The sequence below is a fragment of the Taudactylus pleione genome, unplaced genomic scaffold, assembly GCF_031769625.1.
Source record: "Taudactylus pleione unplaced genomic scaffold, aTauple2 ptg001280l, whole genome shotgun sequence".
Taxonomy (NCBI): Eukaryota; Metazoa; Chordata; class Amphibia; order Anura; family Myobatrachidae; genus Taudactylus; species Taudactylus pleione.
Genome location: NW_028285680.1, coordinates 22,073 through 46,917, shown reverse-complemented (window position 1 = coordinate 46,917; position 24,845 = coordinate 22,073). Strand labels below are relative to the sequence as shown.

At 49.2% G+C, this 24,845-nt stretch overlaps 1 protein-coding gene across 1 annotated transcript; it reads right to left on the bottom strand.

Moving 5' to 3' along the window:
* Positions 1–10,942: 10,942 nt before the first annotated feature.
* Positions 10,943–23,587, bottom strand: LOC148443398 (1-acyl-sn-glycerol-3-phosphate acyltransferase gamma-like). The gene is made up of 5 exons (XM_088462878.1): positions 23,567–23,587; positions 21,489–21,637; positions 20,770–20,845; positions 12,399–12,597; positions 10,943–12,299 (listed from the first exon to the last, which is right to left on the bottom strand). Exons 1-5 carry the CDS (start codon positions 23,585–23,587, stop codon positions 12,208–12,210), a joined length of 537 nt encoding a protein of 178 aa, XP_088319004.1. The 3' UTR covers positions 10,943–12,207.
* Between the last annotated feature and the right edge of the window lie 1,258 nt (positions 23,588–24,845).

The window sequence follows — 24,845 nt, the reverse complement described above, 5'->3', positions numbered from 1 at the left end:
CAGCCCCCACCATTCCTCCTGTCCTGCATCCTACCCAAACACATATTACCCGCACTCCTCCAGCCCATATCCCTATTATATTCCTATCACACATTCCCCCATACACATCCCTATATCTCTCCTATATACATACCCCATACACTAGCACAGCCCCCAACATTCCTCCTGTCCTGCATCCTACCCCAACACATAATACCCGCACTGCTCCTGCCCATATCCCTATCACACATTCCCCCATACACATCCCTATATCTCTCCTATATACATACCCCATACACTAGCACAGCCCCCACCATTCCTCCTGTCCTGCATCCTACCCCAACACATAATACCCACACTCCTCCGGCCCATATCCCTATTATATTCCTATCACACATTCCCCCATACACATCCCAATATCTCCTCCATATACATACCCCATACACTAGCACAGCCCTCACCATCCCTCCTGTCCTGCATCCTACCCCAACACATAATACCCGCACTCCTCCGGCCCATATCCCTATTATATTCCTATCACACATTCCCCCATACACATCCCTATATCTCCCCCATATCCATACCCCATACACTAGCACAGCCCCCACCATTCCCCCTGTCCTGCATCCTACCCCAACACATAATACCCGCACTCCTCCGGCTTATATCCATATTATATTCCTATCACACATTCCCCCATACACATCCCTATATCTCCCCCATATACATACCCCATACACTAGCACAGCCCCCACCATTCCTCCTGTCCTGCATCCTACCCCAACACATAATACCCGCACTCCTTCGGCTTATATCCATATTATATTCCTATCACACATTCCCCCATACACATCCCTATATCTCCCCCATATCTCTACCCGATACACTAGCACAGCCCCCACCATTCCTCCTGTCCTGCATCCTACCCCAACACATAATACCAGCACTCCTCCAGCCCATATCCCTATTATATTCCTATCACACATTCCCCCATACACATCCCTATATCTCCCCCATATCCATACCCCATACACTAGCACAGCCCCCACCATTCCTCCTGTCCTGCATCCTACCCCAACACATAATACCCGCACTCCTCCAGCCCATATCCCTATTATATTGCTATCACACATTCCCCCATACACATCCCCATACCCCCTACACTAGCACAGCCCTCACCATCCCTCCTGTCCTGCATCCTACCCCAACACATAATACCCGCACTGCTCCTGCCCATATCCCTATCACACATTCCCCCATACACATCCCTATATCTCTCCTATATACATACCCCATACACTAGCACAGCCCCCACCATTCCTCCTGTCCTGCATCCTACCCCAACACATAATACCCACACTCCTTCGGCTTATATCCATATTATATTCCTATCACACATTCCCCCATACACATCCCTATATCTCTCCTATATACATACCCCATACACTAGCACAGCCCTCACCATCCCTCCTGTCCTGCATCCTACCCCAACACATAATACCCGCACTCCTCCAGCCCATATCCCTATTATATTCCTATCACACATTCCCCCATACACATCCCTATATCTCTCCCATATACATATCCCATACACAAGCACAGCCCCCACCATTCCTCCTGTCCTGCATCCTACCCCAACACATAATACCCACACTCCTCCGGCCCATATCCCTATTATATTCCTATCACACACTCCCCCATACACATCCCTATATATCCCCCATATCCATACCCCATACACTAGCACAGCCCCCACCATTCCTCCTGTCCTGCATCCTACCCCAACACATAATACCAGCACTCCTCCAGCCCATATCCCTATTATATTCCTATCACACATTCCCCCATACACTAGCACAGCCCCCACCATTCCTCCTGTCCTGCATCCTACCCCAACACATAATACCCGCACTCCTCCGGCCCATATCCCTATCACACATTCCCCCATACACATCCCTATATCTCTCCTATATCCATACCCCATACACTAGCACAGCCCCCACCATTCCTCCTGTCCTGCATCCTACCCCAACACATAATACCCGCACTCCTCCGGACCATATCCCTATTATATTCCTATCACACACTCCCCCATACACATCCTTATATCTCCCCCATATCCATACCCCATACACTAACACAGCCCCCACCATTCCTCCTGTCCTGCATCCTACCCCAACACATATTACCCGCACTCCTCCAGCTCATATCCCTATTATATTCCTATCACACATTCCCCCATACACATCCCTCTATCTCCCCCATATACATACCCCATACACTAGCACAGCCCCCACCATTCCTCCTGTCCTGCATCCTACCCCAACACATAATACCCGCACTCCTCCAGCCCATATCCCTATTATATTCCTATCACACATTCCCCCATACACATCCCTATATCTCTCCTATATACATACCCCATACACTAGCACAGCCCCCACCATTCCTCCTGTCCTGCATCCTACCCCAACACATATTACCCGCACTCCTCCAGCTCATATCCCTATTATGTTCCTATCACACATTCCCCCATACACATCCCCATATCTCCCCCATATCCATACCCCATACACTAGCACATCCACCACCATTCCTCCTGTCCTGCATCCTACCCCAACACATAATACCCGCACTCCTCCGGCCCATATCCCTATCACACATTCCCCCATACACATCCCTATATACATACCCCATACACTAGCACAGCCCCCACCATTCCTCCTGTCCTGCATCCTACCCCAACACATAATACCCGCACTCCTCCAGCCCATATCCCTATTATATTCCTATCACACATTCCCCCATACACATCCCTATATCTCACCCATATACATACCCCATACACTAGCACATCCCCCACCATTCCTCCTGTCCTGCATCCTACCCCAACACATAATACCCACAATCCTCCAGCTCATATCCCTATTATATTCCTATCACACATTCCCCCATACACATCCCCATACCCCCTACACTAGCACAGCCCCCACCATCCCTCCTGTCCTGCATCCTACCCCAACACATAATACCCGCACTCCTCCGGCCCATATCCCTATTATATTCCTATCACACATTCCCCCATACACATCCCTATATCTCCCCCATATCCATACCCCATACACTAGCACAGCCCCCACCATTCCTCCTGTCCTGCATCCTACCCCAACACATAATACCAGCACTCCTCCAGCCCATATCCCTATTATATTCCTATCACACATTCCCCCATACACTAGCACAGCCCCCACCATTCCTCCTGTCCTGCATCCTACCCCAACACATAATACCCGCACTCCTCCGGCCCATATCCCTATCACACATTCCCCCATACACATGCCTCTATCTTTCCTATATACATACCCCATACACTAGCACAGCCCCCACCATTCCTCCTGTCCTGCATCCTACCCCAACACATAATACCCGCACTCCTCCGGCCCATATCCCTATTATATTCCTATCACACATTCCCCCATACACATCCCTATATCTCTCCTATATACATACCCCATACACTAGCACAGCCCCCACCATTCCTCCTGTCCTGCATCCTACCGCAACACATAATACCAGCACTCCTCCGGCCCATATCCCTATCACACATTCCCCCATACACATCCTTATATCTCCCCCATATCCATACCCCCTACACTAACACAGCCCCCACCATTCCTCCTGTCCTGCATCCTACCCCAACACATAATACCCGCACTCCTCCAGCCCATATCCCTATTATATTCCTATCACACATTCCCCCATACACATCCCTATATCTCCCCCATATCTCTACCCGATACACTAGCACAGCCCCCACCATTCCTCCTGTCCTGCATCCTACCCCAACACATAATACCCGCACTCCTCCGGCTCATATCCCTATTATATTCCTATCACACATTCCCCCATACACATCCCTCTATCTCCCCCATATACATACCCCATACACTAGCACAGCCCCCACCATTCCTCCTGTCCTGCATCCTACCCCAACACATAATACCAGCACTCCTCCAGCTCATATCCCTATTATATTCCTATCACACATTCCCCCATACACATCCCTATATCTCTCCTATATACATACCCCATACACTAGCACAGCCCCTATCATTCCTCCTGTCCTGCATCCTACCCCAACACATAATACCCGCACTCCTCCAGCTCATATCCCTATTATATTCCTATCACACATTCCCCCATACACATCCCTATATCTCTCCTATATACATACCCCATACACTAGCACAGCCCCTATCATTCCTCCTGTCCTGCATCCTACCCCAACACATAATACCCGCACTCCTCCAGCTCATATCCCTATTATATTCCTATCACACATTCCCCCATACACATCCCTATATCTCCCCCATATCCATACCCCTTACACTAGCACAGCCCCCACCATTCCTCCTGTCCTGCATCCTACCGCAACACATAATACCCGCACTCCTCCAGCCCATATCCCTATATTCCTATCACACACTCCCCCATACACATCCCTATATCTCTCCTATACACATACCCCCTACACTAACACAGCCCCCACCATTCCTCCTGTCCTGCATCCTACCCCAACACATAATACCCGCACTCCTCCAGCCCATATCCCTATTATATTCCTATCACACATTCCCCCATACACATCCCTATATCTCCCCCATATCTCTACCCGATACACTAGCACAGCCCCCACCATTCCTCCTGTCCTGCATCCTACCCCAACACATAATACCCGCACTCCTCCGGCTCATATCCCTATTATATTCCTATCACACATTCCCCCATACACATCCCTCTATCTCCCCCATATACATACCCCATACACTAGCACAGCCCCCACCATTCCTCCTGTCCTGCATCCTACCCCAACACATAATACCAGCACTCCTCCAGCCCATATCCCTATTATATTCCTATCACACATTCCCCCATACACATCCCTATATCTCTCCTATATACATACCCCCTACACTAGCACAGCCCCCACCATTCCTCCTGTCCTGCTTCCTACCCCAACACATAATACCCGCACTCCTCCAGCCCATATCCCTATATTCCTATCACACACTCCCCCATACACATCCCTATATCTCCCCTATATACATACCCCATACACTAGCACAGCCCCCACCATTCCTCCTGTTCTGCATCCTACCCCAACACATAATACCCGCACTCCTCCGGACCATATTCCTATCACACATTCCCCCATACACATCCCTATATACATACCCCATACACTAGCACAGCCCCCACCATTCCTCCTGTCCTGCATCTTACCCCAACACATACCAGCACTCCTCCGGCTCATATCCCTATTATATTCCTATCATACAATCAACCCATACACATCCCTATATCTCCCCCATATACATACCCCCTACACTAGCACAGCCCCCACCATTCCTCCTGTCCTGCTTCCTACCCCAACACATAATACCCGCACTCCTCCAGCTCATATCCCTATTATATTCCTATCACACATTCCCCCATACACATCCCTATATACATACTCCATACACCAGCACAGCCCCCACCATTCCTCCTGTCCTGCATCCTACCCAAACACATATTACCCGCACTCCTCCAGCCCATATCCCTATTATATTCCTATCACACATTCCCCCATACACATCCCTATATCTCTCCTATATACATACCCCATACACTAGCACAGCCCCCAACATTCCTCCTGTCCTGCATCCTACCCCAACACATAATACCCGCACTGCTCCTGCCCATATCCCTATCACACATTCCCCCATACACATCCCTATATCTCTCCTATATACATACCCCATACACTAGCACAGCCCCCACCATTCCTCCTGTCCTGCATCCTACCCCAACACATAATACCCACACTCCTCCGGCCCATATCCCTATTATATTCCTATCACACATTCCCCCATACACATCCCAATATCTCCTCCATATACATACCCCATACACTAGCACAGCCCTCACCATCCCTCCTGTCCTGCATCCTACCCCAACACATAATACCCGCACTCCTCCGGCCCATATCCCTATTATATTCCTATCACACATTCCCCCATACACATCCCTATATCTCCCCCATATCCATACCCCATACACTAGCACAGCCCCCACCATTCCCCCTGTCCTGCATCCTACCCCAACACATAATACCCGCACTCCTCCGGCTTATATCCATATTATATTCCTATCACACATTCCCCCATACACATCCCTATATCTCCCCCATATACATACCCCATACACTAGCACAGCCCCCACCATTCCTCCTGTCCTGCATCCTACCCCAACACATAATACCCGCACTCCTTCGGCTTATATCCATATTATATTCCTATCACACATTCCCCCATACACATCCCTATATCTCCCCCATATCTCTACCCGATACACTAGCACAGCCCCCACCATTCCTCCTGTCCTGCATCCTACCCCAACACATAATACCAGCACTCCTCCAGCCCATATCCCTATTATATTCCTATCACACATTCCCCCATACACATCCCTATATCTCCCCCATATCCATACCCCATACACTAGCACAGCCCCCACCATTCCTCCTGTCCTGCATCCTACCCCAACACATAATACCCGCACTCCTCCAGCCCATATCCCTATTATATTGCTATCACACATTCCCCCATACACATCCCCATACCCCCTACACTAGCACAGCCCTCACCATCCCTCCTGTCCTGCATCCTACCCCAACACATAATACCCGCACTGCTCCTGCCCATATCCCTATCACACATTCCCCCATACACATCCCTATATCTCTCCTATATACATACCCCATACACTAGCACAGCCCCCACCATTCCTCCTGTCCTGCATCCTACCCCAACACATAATACCCACACTCCTTCGGCTTATATCCATATTATATTCCTATCACACATTCCCCCATACACATCCCTATATCTCTCCTATATACATACCCCATACACTAGCACAGCCCTCACCATCCCTCCTGTCCTGCATCCTACCCCAACACATAATACCCGCACTCCTCCAGCCCATATCCCTATTATATTCCTATCACACATTCCCCCATACACATCCCTATATCTCTCCCATATACATATCCCATACACAAGCACAGCCCCCACCATTCCTCCTGTCCTGCATCCTACCCCAACACATAATACCCACACTCCTCCGGCCCATATCCCTATTATATTCCTATCACACACTCCCCCATACACATCCCTATATATCCCCCATATCCATACCCCATACACTAGCACAGCCCCCACCATTCCTCCTGTCCTGCATCCTACCCCAACACATAATACCAGCACTCCTCCAGCCCATATCCCTATTATATTCCTATCACACATTCCCCCATACACTAGCACAGCCCCCACCATTCCTCCTGTCCTGCATCCTACCCCAACACATAATACCCGCACTCCTCCGGCCCATATCCCTATCACACATTCCCCCATACACATCCCTATATCTCTCCTATATCCATACCCCATACACTAGCACAGCCCCCACCATTCCTCCTGTCCTGCATCCTACCCCAACACATAATACCCGCACTCCTCCGGACCATATCCCTATTATATTCCTATCACACACTCCCCCATACACATCCTTATATCTCCCCCATATCCATACCCCATACACTAACACAGCCCCCACCATTCCTCCTGTCCTGCATCCTACCCCAACACATATTACCCGCACTCCTCCAGCTCATATCCCTATTATATTCCTATCACACATTCCCCCATACACATCCCTCTATCTCCCCCATATACATACCCCATACACTAGCACAGCCCCCACCATTCCTCCTGTCCTGCATCCTACCCCAACACATAATACCCGCACTCCTCCAGCCCATATCCCTATTATATTCCTATCACACATTCCCCCATACACATCCCTATATCTCTCCTATATACATACCCCATACACTAGCACAGCCCCCACCATTCCTCCTGTCCTGCATCCTACCCCAACACATATTACCCGCACTCCTCCAGCTCATATCCCTATTATGTTCCTATCACACATTCCCCCATACACATCCCCATATCTCCCCCATATCCATACCCCATACACTAGCACATCCACCACCATTCCTCCTGTCCTGCATCCTACCCCAACACATAATACCCGCACTCCTCCGGCCCATATCCCTATCACACATTCCCCCATACACATCCCTATATACATACCCCATACACTAGCACAGCCCCCACCATTCCTCCTGTCCTGCATCCTACCCCAACACATAATACCCGCACTCCTCCAGCCCATATCCCTATTATATTCCTATCACACATTCCCCCATACACATCCCTATATCTCACCCATATACATACCCCATACACTAGCACATCCCCCACCATTCCTCCTGTCCTGCATCCTACCCCAACACATAATACCCACAATCCTCCAGCTCATATCCCTATTATATTCCTATCACACATTCCCCCATACACATCCCCATACCCCCTACACTAGCACAGCCCCCACCATCCCTCCTGTCCTGCATCCTACCCCAACACATAATACCCGCACTCCTCCGGCCCATATCCCTATTATATTCCTATCACACATTCCCCCATACACATCCCTATATCTCCCCCATATCCATACCCCATACACTAGCACAGCCCCCACCATTCCTCCTGTCCTGCATCCTACCCCAACACATAATACCAGCACTCCTCCAGCCCATATCCCTATTATATTCCTATCACACATTCCCCCATACACTAGCACAGCCCCCACCATTCCTCCTGTCCTGCATCCTACCCCAACACATAATACCCGCACTCCTCCGGCCCATATCCCTATCACACATTCCCCCATACACATGCCTCTATCTTTCCTATATACATACCCCATACACTAGCACAGCCCCCACCATTCCTCCTGTCCTGCATCCTACCCCAACACATAATACCCGCACTCCTCCGGCCCATATCCCTATTATATTCCTATCACACATTCCCCCATACACATCCCTATATCTCTCCTATATACATACCCCATACACTAGCACAGCCCCCACCATTCCTCCTGTCCTGCATCCTACCGCAACACATAATACCAGCACTCCTCCGGCCCATATCCCTATCACACATTCCCCCATACACATCCTTATATCTCCCCCATATCCATACCCCCTACACTAACACAGCCCCCACCATTCCTCCTGTCCTGCATCCTACCCCAACACATAATACCCGCACTCCTCCAGCCCATATCCCTATTATATTCCTATCACACATTCCCCCATACACATCCCTATATCTCCCCCATATCTCTACCCGATACACTAGCACAGCCCCCACCATTCCTCCTGTCCTGCATCCTACCCCAACACATAATACCCGCACTCCTCCGGCTCATATCCCTATTATATTCCTATCACACATTCCCCCATACACATCCCTCTATCTCCCCCATATACATACCCCATACACTAGCACAGCCCCCACCATTCCTCCTGTCCTGCATCCTACCCCAACACATAATACCAGCACTCCTCCAGCTCATATCCCTATTATATTCCTATCACACATTCCCCCATACACATCCCTATATCTCTCCTATATACATACCCCATACACTAGCACAGCCCCTATCATTCCTCCTGTCCTGCATCCTACCCCAACACATAATACCCGCACTCCTCCAGCTCATATCCCTATTATATTCCTATCACACATTCCCCCATACACATCCCTATATCTCTCCTATATACATACCCCATACACTAGCACAGCCCCTATCATTCCTCCTGTCCTGCATCCTACCCCAACACATAATACCCGCACTCCTCCAGCTCATATCCCTATTATATTCCTATCACACATTCCCCCATACACATCCCTATATCTCCCCCATATCCATACCCCTTACACTAGCACAGCCCCCACCATTCCTCCTGTCCTGCATCCTACCGCAACACATAATACCCGCACTCCTCCAGCCCATATCCCTATATTCCTATCACACACTCCCCCATACACATCCCTATATCTCTCCTATACACATACCCCCTACACTAACACAGCCCCCACCATTCCTCCTGTCCTGCATCCTACCCCAACACATAATACCCGCACTCCTCCAGCCCATATCCCTATTATATTCCTATCACACATTCCCCCATACACATCCCTATATCTCCCCCATATCTCTACCCGATACACTAGCACAGCCCCCACCATTCCTCCTGTCCTGCATCCTACCCCAACACATAATACCCGCACTCCTCCGGCTCATATCCCTATTATATTCCTATCACACATTCCCCCATACACATCCCTCTATCTCCCCCATATACATACCCCATACACTAGCACAGCCCCCACCATTCCTCCTGTCCTGCATCCTACCCCAACACATAATACCAGCACTCCTCCAGCCCATATCCCTATTATATTCCTATCACACATTCCCCCATACACATCCCTATATCTCTCCTATATACATACCCCATACACTAGCACAGCCCCCACCATTCCTCCTGTCCTGCATCCTACCCCAACACATAATACCAGCACTCCTCCAGCCCATATCCCTATTATATTCCTATCACACACTCCCCCATACACATCCCTATATCTCTCCTATATACATACCCCATACACTAGCACAGCCCCCACCATTCCTCCTGTCCTGCATCCTACCGCAACACATATTACCCGCACTCCTCCAGCCCATATCCCTATTATATTCCTATCACACATTCCCCCATACACATCCCTATATCTCTCCTATATACATACCCCATACACTAGCACAGCCCCTATCATTCCTCCTGTCCTGCATCCTACCCCAACACATAATACCCGCACTCCTCCAGCTCATATCCCTATTATATTCCTATCACACATTCCCCCATACACATCCCTATATACATACCCCATACACTAGCACAGCCCCCACATAAAACAGCAAATCCTGGAGCCAGGCGACACAGTTTCTTGTTTTAGCTCTTTATTTTTACTCCTAACGTCTCTTACAGGGGAGATAAAGGTGATCAAACGGCAGTAACATAAAAGCAACTCTACAGTCTTCTAACGTGTCTTCCGTGTATGGACTGTGTCACCCATCCCTCACACGTGTGACCACACAGGATTAACCCCTACTTGCAGTATTCTCCTCCCTAGTGGATGATATGTCATATATGATATTAATGTGTGAAGGTGTCAGTCTGGTATGTTACATGCTAATGACATGTTAAGATCTAAACCACTAATCCCTGGCAGCCGGAGCCACATACTAAGACGTCCAGTGTCCTGGAGCAATGTGGGCCCTTCCCGTGCCAGAGACATGAAGCCATGGGGAAAGGAGGAAGAGGAAAGCTGCCCTGAGGGTCCCGGAGAGAGCGATGTGGTGGGACACCAAGGTTTATACTGGGATCATCTTTGGCCTTCAGGACAGACCAAAGCCCATCAGTTCCATCTCATATAACGGATTGGTTTGTGCATATACAGAAGTAACATTCATTCACACACAGACACCGGCGCCATTCCTGACTGCAGTGTACTGTGGGTAACGCGCACACAGGCCGTACATCTGTGGCTCTGTACGTTTCAACAGCGGCAGGCTCCGTATCGGGAGGATTCAGTTCTGCACCGGGGGGGTGGTGGCTCAGATTATCTTAATTCCAGTGTGTTAGGAGCTCCTGTGTTTCTGCCACCATAGGGAGGGGGACGGGAGGGGAGATGCGACAATACATGATGACCGTTTTCTCAATAATACTATGGGGAAAAGTCCTGGGGGGGGGGGTTGGACCCAGAATAAGAGGAGCAGCAGAGTCCCGACAGGAGGGGCAGTGTACACCCATGACTGAAGGAGGGGGCCACCAATGGCATACGGCATTACCAATAAGGATCCAGTGACATGGAAAGGGGAGCGGTGGGCACACAATGTAGGGGTAATGGGGAGACAGTGATAAACGAAGGGGCAGAGGGGCAATAGACCCAATGATGAGGTAACAGAGAAAAGGGGTAAGAAGGATCAGGAGAAGGTAATGTGGGAGGAGGCGCAGAGGGCACAGAGTAGGGGGTCACATATCCTCTGGGGGTGCAGCTTTCCTTGCACCTATGAAATGGCAGGTTCCTATAGACTCGTGGTGCCAGTCTCTGATGGAGGCCCTGAAAGGCAGATCCTCCCCCTCAGTTCATGTTAGTAAGAAACCAGGATAAAGTTCAAACTGCCTTCGGTACATGGCGTCTGCCGCTAATTCCTCTTCTTCTTCACCTCACTGTTACCGTAACTAGAACCTCGCTCAATCTCAGTCACCCCGATCAGGCGCCGCACAGCAAACGACGCTAGGGGAGAAGGAAAAGCAGGATCATTACAACAAAAGATGTCCCAAAAATGAGGGATAAGAATGAGAATGGCCAGAGGCCAGGAGAACGTCTGCTCACCTGCCCACATGAAGCCCATGAAGGAAAGGATTAGAAGAGGAGAACCACTGGCAAAGATGCCTATTGCAAACGAGAACAGGGGAGAGAGGAGAAGTGTTGCCCAGAATAAAAAGTTGAGGAGGGTCCATGGCCGGCGGGTGGGCACGATCTGGGTACCAGGAAAGGATCCCTCTTGGAGGTACTGCTCCTGTAAAGCGTCCTGAAAAGAAAAGTAAAACATAAGTGAAATTACCAACATGACATAACACGTGTCATAATCTACACGTCACCCACTATCGGTCCGGGTATCACAATACGGGGACAGTATCACACTGAGGCAGGGTTGGCTGGTTTTAAATAAAAACAAAACTTTTTTTTTAATGCTGTGACTACAGGTATGGCGCTGTGATTACTTTAAAAAAAAAAAAAAAGAGAATCCCCATGATATTATTCCACATTCTAGTTACTTGTAAACTTCATTTGTGTGAGCTGAACCAATACAGTAAATTCACACACACCAGAGAAATAGGAAGTGTGGGAGGGTGAACCATATCAGAGAGGTACTAAATTTGCCTAGCATCAGATAATACTCCACAAAATCCTCCCCTAACAAACCTATAAGACAGGAGAAAACAACAACATTCTCAAATTTACAGGGTAAACAACTCCAACACATTAAAGAGGAAACACCCAAAGAAACGCCTCATGGTTAAATCTCCTTCATGTTTATTACAGTTCAAAACCTTTCCAGTCCTCCTGAGGTGAGTGTATAGAATAAATACTTTAGCACTGCTAATTGGACACAGCTGTAACACTGCTAATGGATTGTCGCGGGGCTATCTTATTAGCCACAAAGTGCCGCCCGATGCCAGCACTTTTGGGTTTTACTCTGGACCTGTTTCATCCCAAAAAAAAACGAAAAGTGCAGTTTTTTTTCACCACCACAATGGCAAACACACCAAGGTCTGATCACGAAAAACAGGGATCAGTAATAAATCCCTCTTTTTTACCCACGAAAAAATATTGGGGCAAATTGAATACCAGGGTATGTGTGGCTCTCTTTTGAGGCGAGAAAACTCTCTTTCTTCATAGTCCATAGGGTCCTCAGGGAGACATTGGGATGTAGGTGGGACCTGGAGGACCGGACACCAACAGCAAAGCTTTTCAATCCCAGGATGCTGCGGTCCTTCCCCATATACCCCGCCCACAGCCTGAGCGTACTTCAGTTTTGTTAACAAGCCCAAGGCAGGATAGGAGAGAATGAAGACTGGTACACTGAGGAATCACACTCACACAGAGAAGGAAACAAGTGACCAGGAGAAGAAAACCCATAGAAGCCAGGTGCGTCAGGACGGATGCCCGGTGGATCCTATGGACTTCGAAGAAAGAGTTAACAAAGGTCAGTTTTACCATAACTCTCCTTTTCTTCTTCAGGGTCCACAGGGCTCCACAGGAGACACAATGGAGATGTCCCAAAGCAGTTGTTCAAGGGTGGGAACGCTTCTTAGACGAGAGGAGAACCCTACGCCTCCTGAGAGGCAAATGTATCAAAGGCATAAAACCCAAGAAAGGTGTGGACAGAAGACCATGTGGCTGCCTTGCATAGTTGTTCAGCAGAGGTGCCACGCCGGGCTGCCCACGAGGGACCCACAGAGCGAGTAGAATGAGCAGATACTGTAGCCGGCACAGAAAGGCCAGTTTGTTAGCTGGCCATCCCTTCTTGTGGAATCCATATAGGACAAAGGAGGAGTCCGATTTCCTAATGGAAGTAGTACGGTCCACAAAGATCTTCAGAGCACGGACTACATCCAAAGAGGCCTCACCTGCCGAGAGGTCTGGCAATTGAAAGGCCGGAACCACAATTTTCGAATTTAGGTGGAAACGAAAAACCACCTTGGGAAGGAAGCCCGGGCGTATTCAAAGAACAGCCCTGTCTTGATAAAAGATTAAAAAGGGGGAGCGACATGAAAGTGCCCCTAAATCCAAATACCCTACAGGCAGATGCTATAGCTAGAAGAAACAGATTTCGCAGTGAGCCACTTGACATCCAGTGATTCCAAGGGCTCAAATGGAGGTTCCTGAAGTACGTGTAGCACCACTGACAAATCCCATGGAGCCACAGGAGGGTAAAAGGGAGGCTGTATACGTAGAACACCTTGCAGGAAGGTGTGAACATCCAGTAGAAGAGTCATTCTGCGCTGGAACCAAATGGACAAAGCAGAGACGTGCACATGTCTCAAGAGCCTAGCCGTTAAGAGACAGACGGGCCAGGTCCGGATGTAGACATGGACCCTGAGACAACAGGTCTACTCGTAGAGGAAGTTGAAGAGGAACATCTATGGAGAGACTTTGGAGATTGGAGTACCAATGGTGTCGGTGCCAAGCCGGAGCTATTAACAGGGCTGTGCCCCCTTCCTGCTTGAACTCAAGGAAGCACGGATATTGGAGGGAAGAGATACGCCAAATAGAAGGTCCACTTCACTGACAATGCAACCATGAAGGCTGCGCCGAGGTCCCTTGTCCTGGCTCCATACACTGGAAGTTTGTGGTCGTGTCTTGAGGCCATGAGATCCACATCCGGTAGACCCTATTTGTCCACTAGGAACTGAAAAGACTTCTTGATGTAGAGACCACTCTCCTGCATGCACGTCGTGATGGCTGAGGAAATCTGCTTCCCAATTGAGAATTCATGGGATGAACACTGCGGAGATGGTCGGAAGATGGCGTTCGGTCCATGTGAGAATGTGGGACACTTCTGCCATTGCTGCCCGACTTAGAGTGCCTCCTTGGTGACTGAGGTAGGCCACTGCTGTGGCATTGTCGGACTGTTCTTGTAATGGCCTGCACTGAAGAATATCCTGAGCCAGAATGAGATGGCTCGAAGTTCCAGGGCATTGATTAGTGACATTGTCTCGACAGGGGTCCAGCGGCCCTGGAAGGAGTGCTGGCTGGTCACTGTGCCCCACCCTCGGAGGCTTACGTCCATGGTGAGGAGAGCCCAGTCCGGGATCCAAAAGGGGCGACCCTTGTCTAAATGGGATGTCTGTAGCCACCAGGCTAGGGACAGATGAACCTCTAGGGGGAGGTCCATTGTCTGGGATATGAGCAGATGGGGTAGCCCATTCCACCTGGAGAGGATCAGGTGTTGTAGGGGCCTGGAGTATAACTGAGCGAACTCCACCATGTTGAAGGTGGACACCTTCGATCCCAAGGTCTGCATTGCCAAGTGAATGGACACTCGGCTACTGCGGAGCTATCTGCGCACTCGGTGCTTTAGGATTGAGATCTTGTCTGCACTTAGGAAGATTCTCTGAACCAGAGAGTCCAGGAGGGCTCCCAAATGTCTCATTCTTTGAGATGGTGTCAGGGAAGACTTTTTCCAGTGGATCAGCCAACCGTGCGTTTGTAGAAAGGCAATGGTTACCTGCAGATGGCGATGAAGAATCACTGGGGAGCTGGCCAACAGCAAGAGATCGTCTAAGTATGGGAGTAGTCTGATCCCTTGAAGATGAAGTTAGACCGTCATAATTGCCAAAGACCCGAGGGACTGTTGAGAGGCCAAACGGAAGAGCCTGAAATTGGTAATTCTGCTGTAGTATAGCAAAACGCAGATATTGTTGATGAGAAGGTGCTATAGGTACATGTAGGTGTCTTGAATGTCCAGAGATACCATAAATTCCCCAGACTCCATAGCTAGGATAATAGAACGGAGGGTTTCCGTACGAAACCTGGGCAACCTGATTAACTTGTTCAGAGATTTGAGGTTGAGGACAGGCCGATGAGACCCCTCATTGTCAGGAGAGGACCGGAATTATTACTCCTGAATTCCGTAAGGACTGAATGGCTTTTTGGAGCAGCATGGCCTTGCTTGGCTCCGATGGAAAAGAACTGCTGGAGGGGGGGGGGGGGGGGCGCCTCAGGACGGAGATCTGTGTGGTCTGACGCCAGAACTGGGCGGAATTAAGAAGTTGGCCTCCCACCCTGGGAGCCCCCAGTGTCAGGCTGAAGGCTTGTCCTCAGATTTGGCAGGTGGACGTCTAGTAGCTCAGCTCTGTTTGGTTCCAGGCTTTGAGGCCTTAATTGATGCCTTGGAAAGGAATGACCTTTAGCTTTTCCTTGAGGACAAAAGGACCAACAGGATGACATCAGAGGCTTCGCATTATATGCAGAGGGCAGGAACGCAGTCTTGGAAGCTGCCAATGTAGTCACAATTTTATCCAATTCTGGGCCAAGTGGCTGGCAGGATATAGCGCTGTATAAAGCTGGCCCTTGGGAGAGGTATACAGGGAGACTGGAGCCAGCGTTCCAGGAGACCTGAATACAGAAAATGGCTGCCGCGCGTCTCAGAGGGGGCCGAGGGTGAGTGAGAAGCAGCTCAGGGCACAGCAAGACCGCAGTGGAATGGCGCCCTGAGCTGAGGGAGGGGTTGCAGGGAGAGCGTCTTATCCACTGTGCCGACATTAACCCCCGGGTACCCTGGCCTGTATAATATGCCTCAGCGCCAGTATGATATATGCCCCGGTGGTCTAGTGGAGGCCTGGGTGAACCAGTGCCCACATCAGCGCCTCCGGTCTGTCTCCTGAGACCAAAGGCAAAACTGCACATAGACACGGGTCCCCGCAAGTGCAGTCTGGGGTCCGGGGAGCCTGCTAGGTAGTCCCCCTCAGAACCCCGCCGGGAGTACCTAGCCGAGGGCTGGTTTCGTAGCAGGGCAGAGGGGGGATGGCGCAGCAGGACAGACGTCCAAGGGACTTAGTAGTAAAATAACTAGAAATAAAAATAAATACAAAAAGTAAAGCTTAAAGCAGCCGCACTGTGTAACGGTGACCCAGCTGCTGCCGGACACCAACCAAACTGGAGGGGTATAGGGGGAAAGACCGAAGCATCCTGGGAATGAAAAGCTTTACTGTTGGTGTCCGGTCCTCTAGGTCCCACCTACACCCCATTGTCTCCCCTGTGGAGCCCTATGGACCCTGAAGAAGAAAATCCTAATTATTTTGGATGTTAATGTTAGAAAGCACTAACACATGGTTGATCATTGGCTTCTAATATATAAGAAATGTTTCACACTATTAAAATAATAAACGAGAGTTAATTTTTTTTTCATTAAAACATTAATACAGAACAAAAAACTGGTTTAAACAAAATAACTTGAGTTATTGTTAACTCTCTTTCTTCGAAGTCCATAGAGTCCACAGGGATACCTTGGGGTGTAGGTGGTGGTTAAGGACCGGACACCAAACAGTTAAGCTTTTTGGACTCCCAAAATGCTCTGGTCCTTCCCCCCTATACCCCGCCCCTGAACCTGAGGCAAATCAGTTTGTTAACAAGCCCAAGGCAGGAGAAGGGTGAGGAGAGAAGGAAGACTGGTACACAGAGGACTCACACTCTCACATCAACCAGACGGGAAACCGGTGACCAGGAAACCCAGAGAAGCCAGGGGCATCTGGGCGGGCGCCCTGTGGACCCTATGGACTTTGAAGAAAAAGTTAACAAAGGTTAAGTTTTACCATAACTCATTTTCTTCTTCAGGGTCCATAGGGCTCCACAGGGATACCTTGGGGAAGTCCTAAAGCAGTTGTTCAAGGGTGGGGAGGCTCCTGAGCTGAGAGGAGAATCCGGCATCCAAAAGAAGCATCCTGAGAGGCAAATGTATGGAAGGCATAAAACCTAAGATAAGTGTGGACAGAGGACCACGTGGCCGCCTTACTCATAAAAACAGCCCTGACCTGTATAAGGCAGCCCACTGTATAAAAAGGTGATCCAAACTTCTGTCGGACACCAAACTTCTGTCGGACACCAAACTTCTGTCGGACACCAAACTTCTGTCGGACACTGATTGCCTCAGGCTCGGGGGCGGGGTTCAGAGAAGGACGAGGCATTCTGGGAGTCCAAAAAGATTAACTATTCGGTGTCTGGTTCTTACCCACCACCTACTCCCCAAGGTATCCCTGTGGATCCCTATGGACCCTGATGAAGGAATACCCATTTTTTCCAACCCCGCACTGGGGCAACAGTCATACTAAGATGGCGATCAGGGTATCTGGTCCATGACAGATGCTGTACCAATATCAATGACTACAGGTATTTCCATCTGATCTTCAAAGCAATATGAGCTCTAGCCATGGAAAGGGTTAACATTTTATAGCAGGGTTTACCAACTCCAGTCGTTGGGGACTCCTAACAGTGCATGTTTTCTAGGTCTCCTCGCAGAATCACAAGTGAAGTAATTAGTACACCTGTGATCCAGCAGGAAATAGGGACTGAGGAATGGGGATGAGTAACACTGTTGGCACTACACATTGTACACAAACCGCCCAGCATCATACACACATTGTACACAAACCGCCCAGCATCATACACACATTGTACACAAACCGCCCAGCATCATACACACATTGTACACAAACCGCCCAGCATCATACACACATTGTACACAAACCGCCCAGCATCATACACACATTGTACACACACCGCCCAGCATCATACACACATTGTACACAAACCGCCCAGCATCATACACACATTGTACACAAACCGCCCAGCATCATACACACATTGTACACAAACCGCCCAGCATCATACACACATTGTACACACACCGCCCAGCATCATCATACACACATTGTACACACACCGCCCAGCATCATCATACACACATTGTACACACACCGCCCAGCATCATACACACATTGTACACACACCGCCCAGCAGCATCATACACACATTGTACAAACACCGCCCAGCATCATACACACATTGTACACACACTGCCCAGCATCATACACACATTGTACACACACCGCCCAGCAGCATCATACACACATTGTACAAACACCGCCCAGCATCATACACACATTGTACACACACCGCCCAGCATCATACACACATTGTACACACACCGCCCAGCAGCATCATACACACATTGTACACACACCGCCCAGCATCATCATACACACATTGTACACACACCGCCCAGCAGCATCATAAACACATTGTACACACACCACCCAGCATCATACAAACATTGTACACACACCGCCCAGCATCATACACACATTGTACACACACCACCCAGCATCATACACACATTGTACACACACTGCCCAGCATCATACACACATTGTACACACACCGCCCAGCATCATACACACATTGTACACACACCGCCCAGCATCATACACACATTGTACACACACCGCCCAGCATCATACACACATTGTACACACACCGCCCAGCAGCATCATACACACATTGTACACACACCGCCCAGCATCATCATACACACATTGTACACACACCGCCCAGCATCATCATACACACATTGTACACACACCACCCAGCATCATACAAACATTGTACACACACCGCCCAGCATCATACACACATTGTACACACACCACCCAGCATCATACACACATTGTACACACACTGCCCAGCATCATACACACATTGTACACAAACCGCCCAGCATCATACACACATTGTACACAAACCGCCCAGCATCATACACACATTGTACACAAACCGCCCAGCATCATACACACATTGTAGACACACTGCCCAGCATCATACACACATTGTACACACACTGCCCAGCATCATACACACATTGTACACACACCACCCAGCATCATACAAACATTGTACACACACCGCCCAGCATCATACACACATTGTAGACACACTGCCCAGCATCATACACACATTGTAGACACACTGCCCAGCATCATACACACACTGCCCAGCATCATACACACATTGTACACACACTGCCCAGCATCATACACACATTGTACACACACCACCCAGCATCATACAAACATTGTACACACACCGCCCAGCATCATACACACATTGTACACACACCGCCCAGCAGCATCATACACACATTGTACACACACTGCCCAGCATCATACACACATTGTACACACACCGCCCAGCAGCATCATACACACATTGTACACAAACCGCCCAGCATCATACACACATTGTACACACACCGCCCAGCAGCATCATACACACATTGTACACACACTGCCCAGCATCATACACACATTGTACACACACTGCCCAGCATCATACACACATTGTACACACACCGCCCAGCATCATACACACATTGTACACACACCACCCAGCATCATACACACATTGTACACACACTGCCCAGCATCATACACACATTGTACACACACTGCCCAGCATCATACACACATTGTACACACACCGCCCAGCAGCATCATACACACATTGTACACACACTGCCCAGCATCATACACACATTGTACACACATGGCCGCTGTAGCCGGGTCCCTCCTCCCAGACACGTTACAGGGAAATGGCCGCTGTAGCCGGGTCCCTCCTCCCAGACCGGCTGCTCGTACTTTACCTTCTCCTGATAGAGTTTATGAAGCCAGTTTGCAGCCTCTCGCTCATCTTCTGGAATATCCTCCAAAGGGAAACGTCTGGGACAGAGGGGAAAACGGAGGTCAGCAGAGAACCAGGAAATGGCAGAAAACTCATACGCGCAAAACAGTTTATGTATGTGGTAGATAGGGACACCGTGTACGTGGCCGATCCTGAGTGAGGTAACATGGAGATTACATGTGGGAGATGGAGACCCCGAGTGTGAAAGCCCCTGAGTGAGGTAACATGGAGACTACCTGTGGGAGATGGAGACCCCGAGTGTGAAAGCCCCTGAGTGAGGTAACATGGAGACTACCTGTGGGAGATGGAGACCCTGAGTGTGACAGCCCCTGAGTGAGGTAACATGGAGATTATATGTGGGATGACAGTCCCTGAGTGAGGTAACATGGAGATTATATGTGGGAGATGGAGACCCCGAGTGTGAAAGCCCCTGAGTGAGGTAACATGGAGATTACATGTGGGAGATGGAGACCCCATGTGTGACAGCCCCTGAGTGAGGTAACATGGAGACTACCTGTGGGAGATGGAGAAGATACAATCAGGGTCGGGTAGGAGACATGGTGTGAGCACTGTGTGAGGGATGGAGACTGATGGGACATAGAGGTTTATCCCACCAACGCTGAGTCTGTAGGTTCCCAGTCTGTGGTCTATACCCTTACCATACTGGCATGGCAGTCTCACCTAACACACATATCCGCTTCATATTTCTTCCCGTACAAAATGCCCAGTAAGGATGGATTCTTGTTTCCACGGAAATTCAACGTCACATCATAGACGGCAGCAACTGCAAGACACGGAGAAGAGCATGGCCATGGGTGAGAATGGCAATCCTATAGCATAGCATGACGTTAATAGGCTTCTGACAAAAGCAACTTTATATGCATGTAGGGAAGAAACTACAATGACAGGGACTGCTGAGAACGATTACCTGATCCAATGTATAATATGGCTGGAGCAATATAAAATAGAGTTATGGTAGGCTTACCTAGATAACTCCTTTTCTTCGAGGTCCATAGGGTTCACAGGGTTATTATAGTTGGAAGACCAGGCACCAAAACAGTTAAAGCTACAGCTCCCAGGATGCCCCGGGTCCTCCTCCATATATACCCCTCCCCCAGCCATAGAACTTCAGTTTAGTTAACAAGCCTCAAGGCAGGAGAACTTGCTGGTGAACTGGTGAACAATCATTCACCAGAAACACTCTTACAAAAGACGAGGGAATCCGTGACTGAAAGAATATAACCCAATAAAGGCAGGTGCATCAGGGTGGGTGCCCTGTGGACCTAGAAGAAAAAGGAGTTATCTAGGTAAGTCTACCATAACTAATTTTCTTCTTCTGGGTCCATAGGGATCCACAGCGATACCATGGGGATGTCCTAAAGCAGGTCCCCTAGGGTGGGGGATGCTCCTGAGCAGAAAGGAGAACTTGTCGCCCAAAGGAAGCATGCCTCGAGGCAAAAGTATCAAAGGCATAAAACCTAAGAAAGGTGTGGACAGAAGACTATGTGGCAGCCTTACACAATTGTTCAGCAGAGGCACCATGGCTAAATGCCCACGATGGCCCTACAGACAAGAGTAGAATGTGCTGTCACCGTGCTTAGGACAGGGAGATAAGCCTGTGTGTACACCTGAGAGATAGTCATGAGTAGCCATCTTGCCAGAGTCTGCTTATTAGCTGGCCATCCTCGTTTGTGAAAACCATATAATGAGTGTGTACGCTTCACATAAATACGGAGAGCATTAACTACATCCAGGGAGGCTTCACCTACAGAAAGATCTGGAGCCTGACAATCTGGAACAACAATTTCTTCATTCACATGAAAACGGGACACTACCTTAGGAAGGTGACCCTCCCTTGTACGAAGAACAGCTTTATCCTGGTAAAAAAATTAAAAATGGGGAGTGACAAGACAGCGCTGAAAAATCAGAGCCTCAGCGAGCAGAAGAGATAGCGAGATGAAAAAGTGCCTTCATTGTCAACCACTTCAAATCCACAGAGTCCAAAAGGTTCAAATGGGGGAGCTTGTAGTCCCTTAAGAACCAAAGATAGGACTTCCGGTGGGCGGGGCATCAAGCATGGCCGCTTTTTAGTTCAGCTCCTCTCTGAAGGCTTAGGATCCAGTGCCATCCTGCAAAGCCTCTCGATTTATGGGCTTCTCCTGATAACACCATTAGTTTGGAGACCCTGGAGATACCTTCATTGCCAAGGAGCGCCTTTTGATTGCACCGGAGTCCGGCCACCAACTTAGATGGCCTGCATGAAAGCTGGCAGCCTGTTTGGCGCGAAACACATCTGAGAGCTGGCGGCTCTCCAAGCGGAGTTTCCTGCATCTGCCCTCCGGCCCTGTCTAGGAGGAAACACTTACCTGCTACCTGTCGGCGACCCCAGACAGCCTGCATCGGACACGCGCGGGTGTGCTGTGTGAACCTGGCGCCGGCGGGACCACGTGGTGCGGCTATTCTAACCGTCTGGTCCCTGGAGATAACGACTTTACACTGCGCTGTTGTCAGCCTGGAGGCTCCGTCTGCTGGATCTGGCTGCAGGGAGATTTTACCTTCCGGTGGCGGGAGATGTACTCACCTGATAGCCTGCTGCGAAGCTGAAGACGTGGTTCCCTGCTCTCCCCGGTGATCGCGCTGTTTGTCGGACGCTGGACGGGCTCCTGTGTACCTGAGGGGCGTTTGTGGGAGTACCGTTGGGGAGCGCTGCTACTATCTCGGAACATATCGCATAAACGACTGTGCTGGGGGAGACTCACATCAGGCATTTTGCCTTTCATTGTCTCTAACTGTGGGATCTAATTAAGAAAGGCTGAGAGTACTGCCGCTGTGACTTCCTTCAGACAGTCACATAATTGAGAAGCGGCCAAAGTTTACTGCCCTGATACTTACTTGGGGCTCGTCACGGCTGTGACTTTCGACTCTGACCCCTGGCTATACAGCTTTACAAAAAGATACTGAGCCCTACCAGCTGACAAATTTGGCTATTATAAAACAGTCTGGAACGCCAGTGTCTGCTGTTTGACCTATTGATCTTACTGGTTGGTGACCAATCGTAATAACTATCCGACTCCCCCAACGCCGATTGCCAGCCATGGTGTCAATTTTATCCCCATACCGCTGTCTCTGCGAGCTGAGGAGGATTCGCTGGTTCTGACCCTGGACTGCTGATGACCGGACTTTCTATTTTTGCTGTCCTGGGAGAGGGTGGAGGCCGGGGTGCTTGGCTTGCTGCACTTGGCTAATAATCCAGCTGATCCTGATCCTGGACTTTGTTGTACCGTACTGAAAATCTGATAAGTAACACAGCTAAATATATATACTTGCTGTTTTTCTTTATGTGAGCTTTTAGTATATTGTACTTTGAACAGTGAAGATATAATTGCGGCTATTATCTGTATTATATCTGACCTAATATTAGTACATCGCTGCCATCTGCTGGTCACAGTGACAAACAACAGTATCTAATTCTAGCCTCTAAGCTGATGGACATTTCACAAACTATCTATACAGCATTGTTACCACATACTAGCAGTAACGGAAGCAAATTTTGTTAGTTTTACTTTATAAGAACACGATGTATCATGGAACCACATTAGGGCTTCATTATATAGAGGAATGTAGTTCAATTACTATTGTTCAGACTATAAGACATGGGTGTTCGACAGAGTGATGCATATTTTTGAACCTTCATAACATGTCTACAATTTAGGGATGGTTGGTGCACATCTACTCCTGAACCGTGCTTTACCTCTTGTTAATTTAGTGTCCTGCTGAGGAATTTGGAAATTATCTGACCTTATTATCTGCGAAGGATCTACTTCGAGTAGAATTTTCAAGGGATCTCTCGTTAGGTTATGGACAGATACGTCCGTAAATCTACTCCCGCTACATCTTCACAAGGGTCGACAAGTAAAATGGGCAAAGTAACTAAGACTCCAGCTAAAGTTGTTCCTCCTTCTCCATCACGTAGTGACGCTGCTGATGTGGAACCTGAGGAAGCTGCAAATTTCAGTCATCATCCTCAGGGTCCTTCAT

Coding starts and splice junctions, on each gene's coding strand:
- LOC148443398 (XM_088462878.1), bottom strand. CDS start 23,587: ATGAAAGGCAAAATGCCTGAT. Junction 21,638..23,566: donor TGAAAGGCAAAATGCCTGAT/GTGAGTCTCCCC, acceptor GCTATGCTATAG/GATTGCCATTCTCACCCATG. Junction 12,300..12,398: donor CATGGGCTTCATGTGGGCAG/GTGAGCAGACGT, acceptor CTTCTCCCCTAG/CGTCGTTTGCTGTGCGGCGC.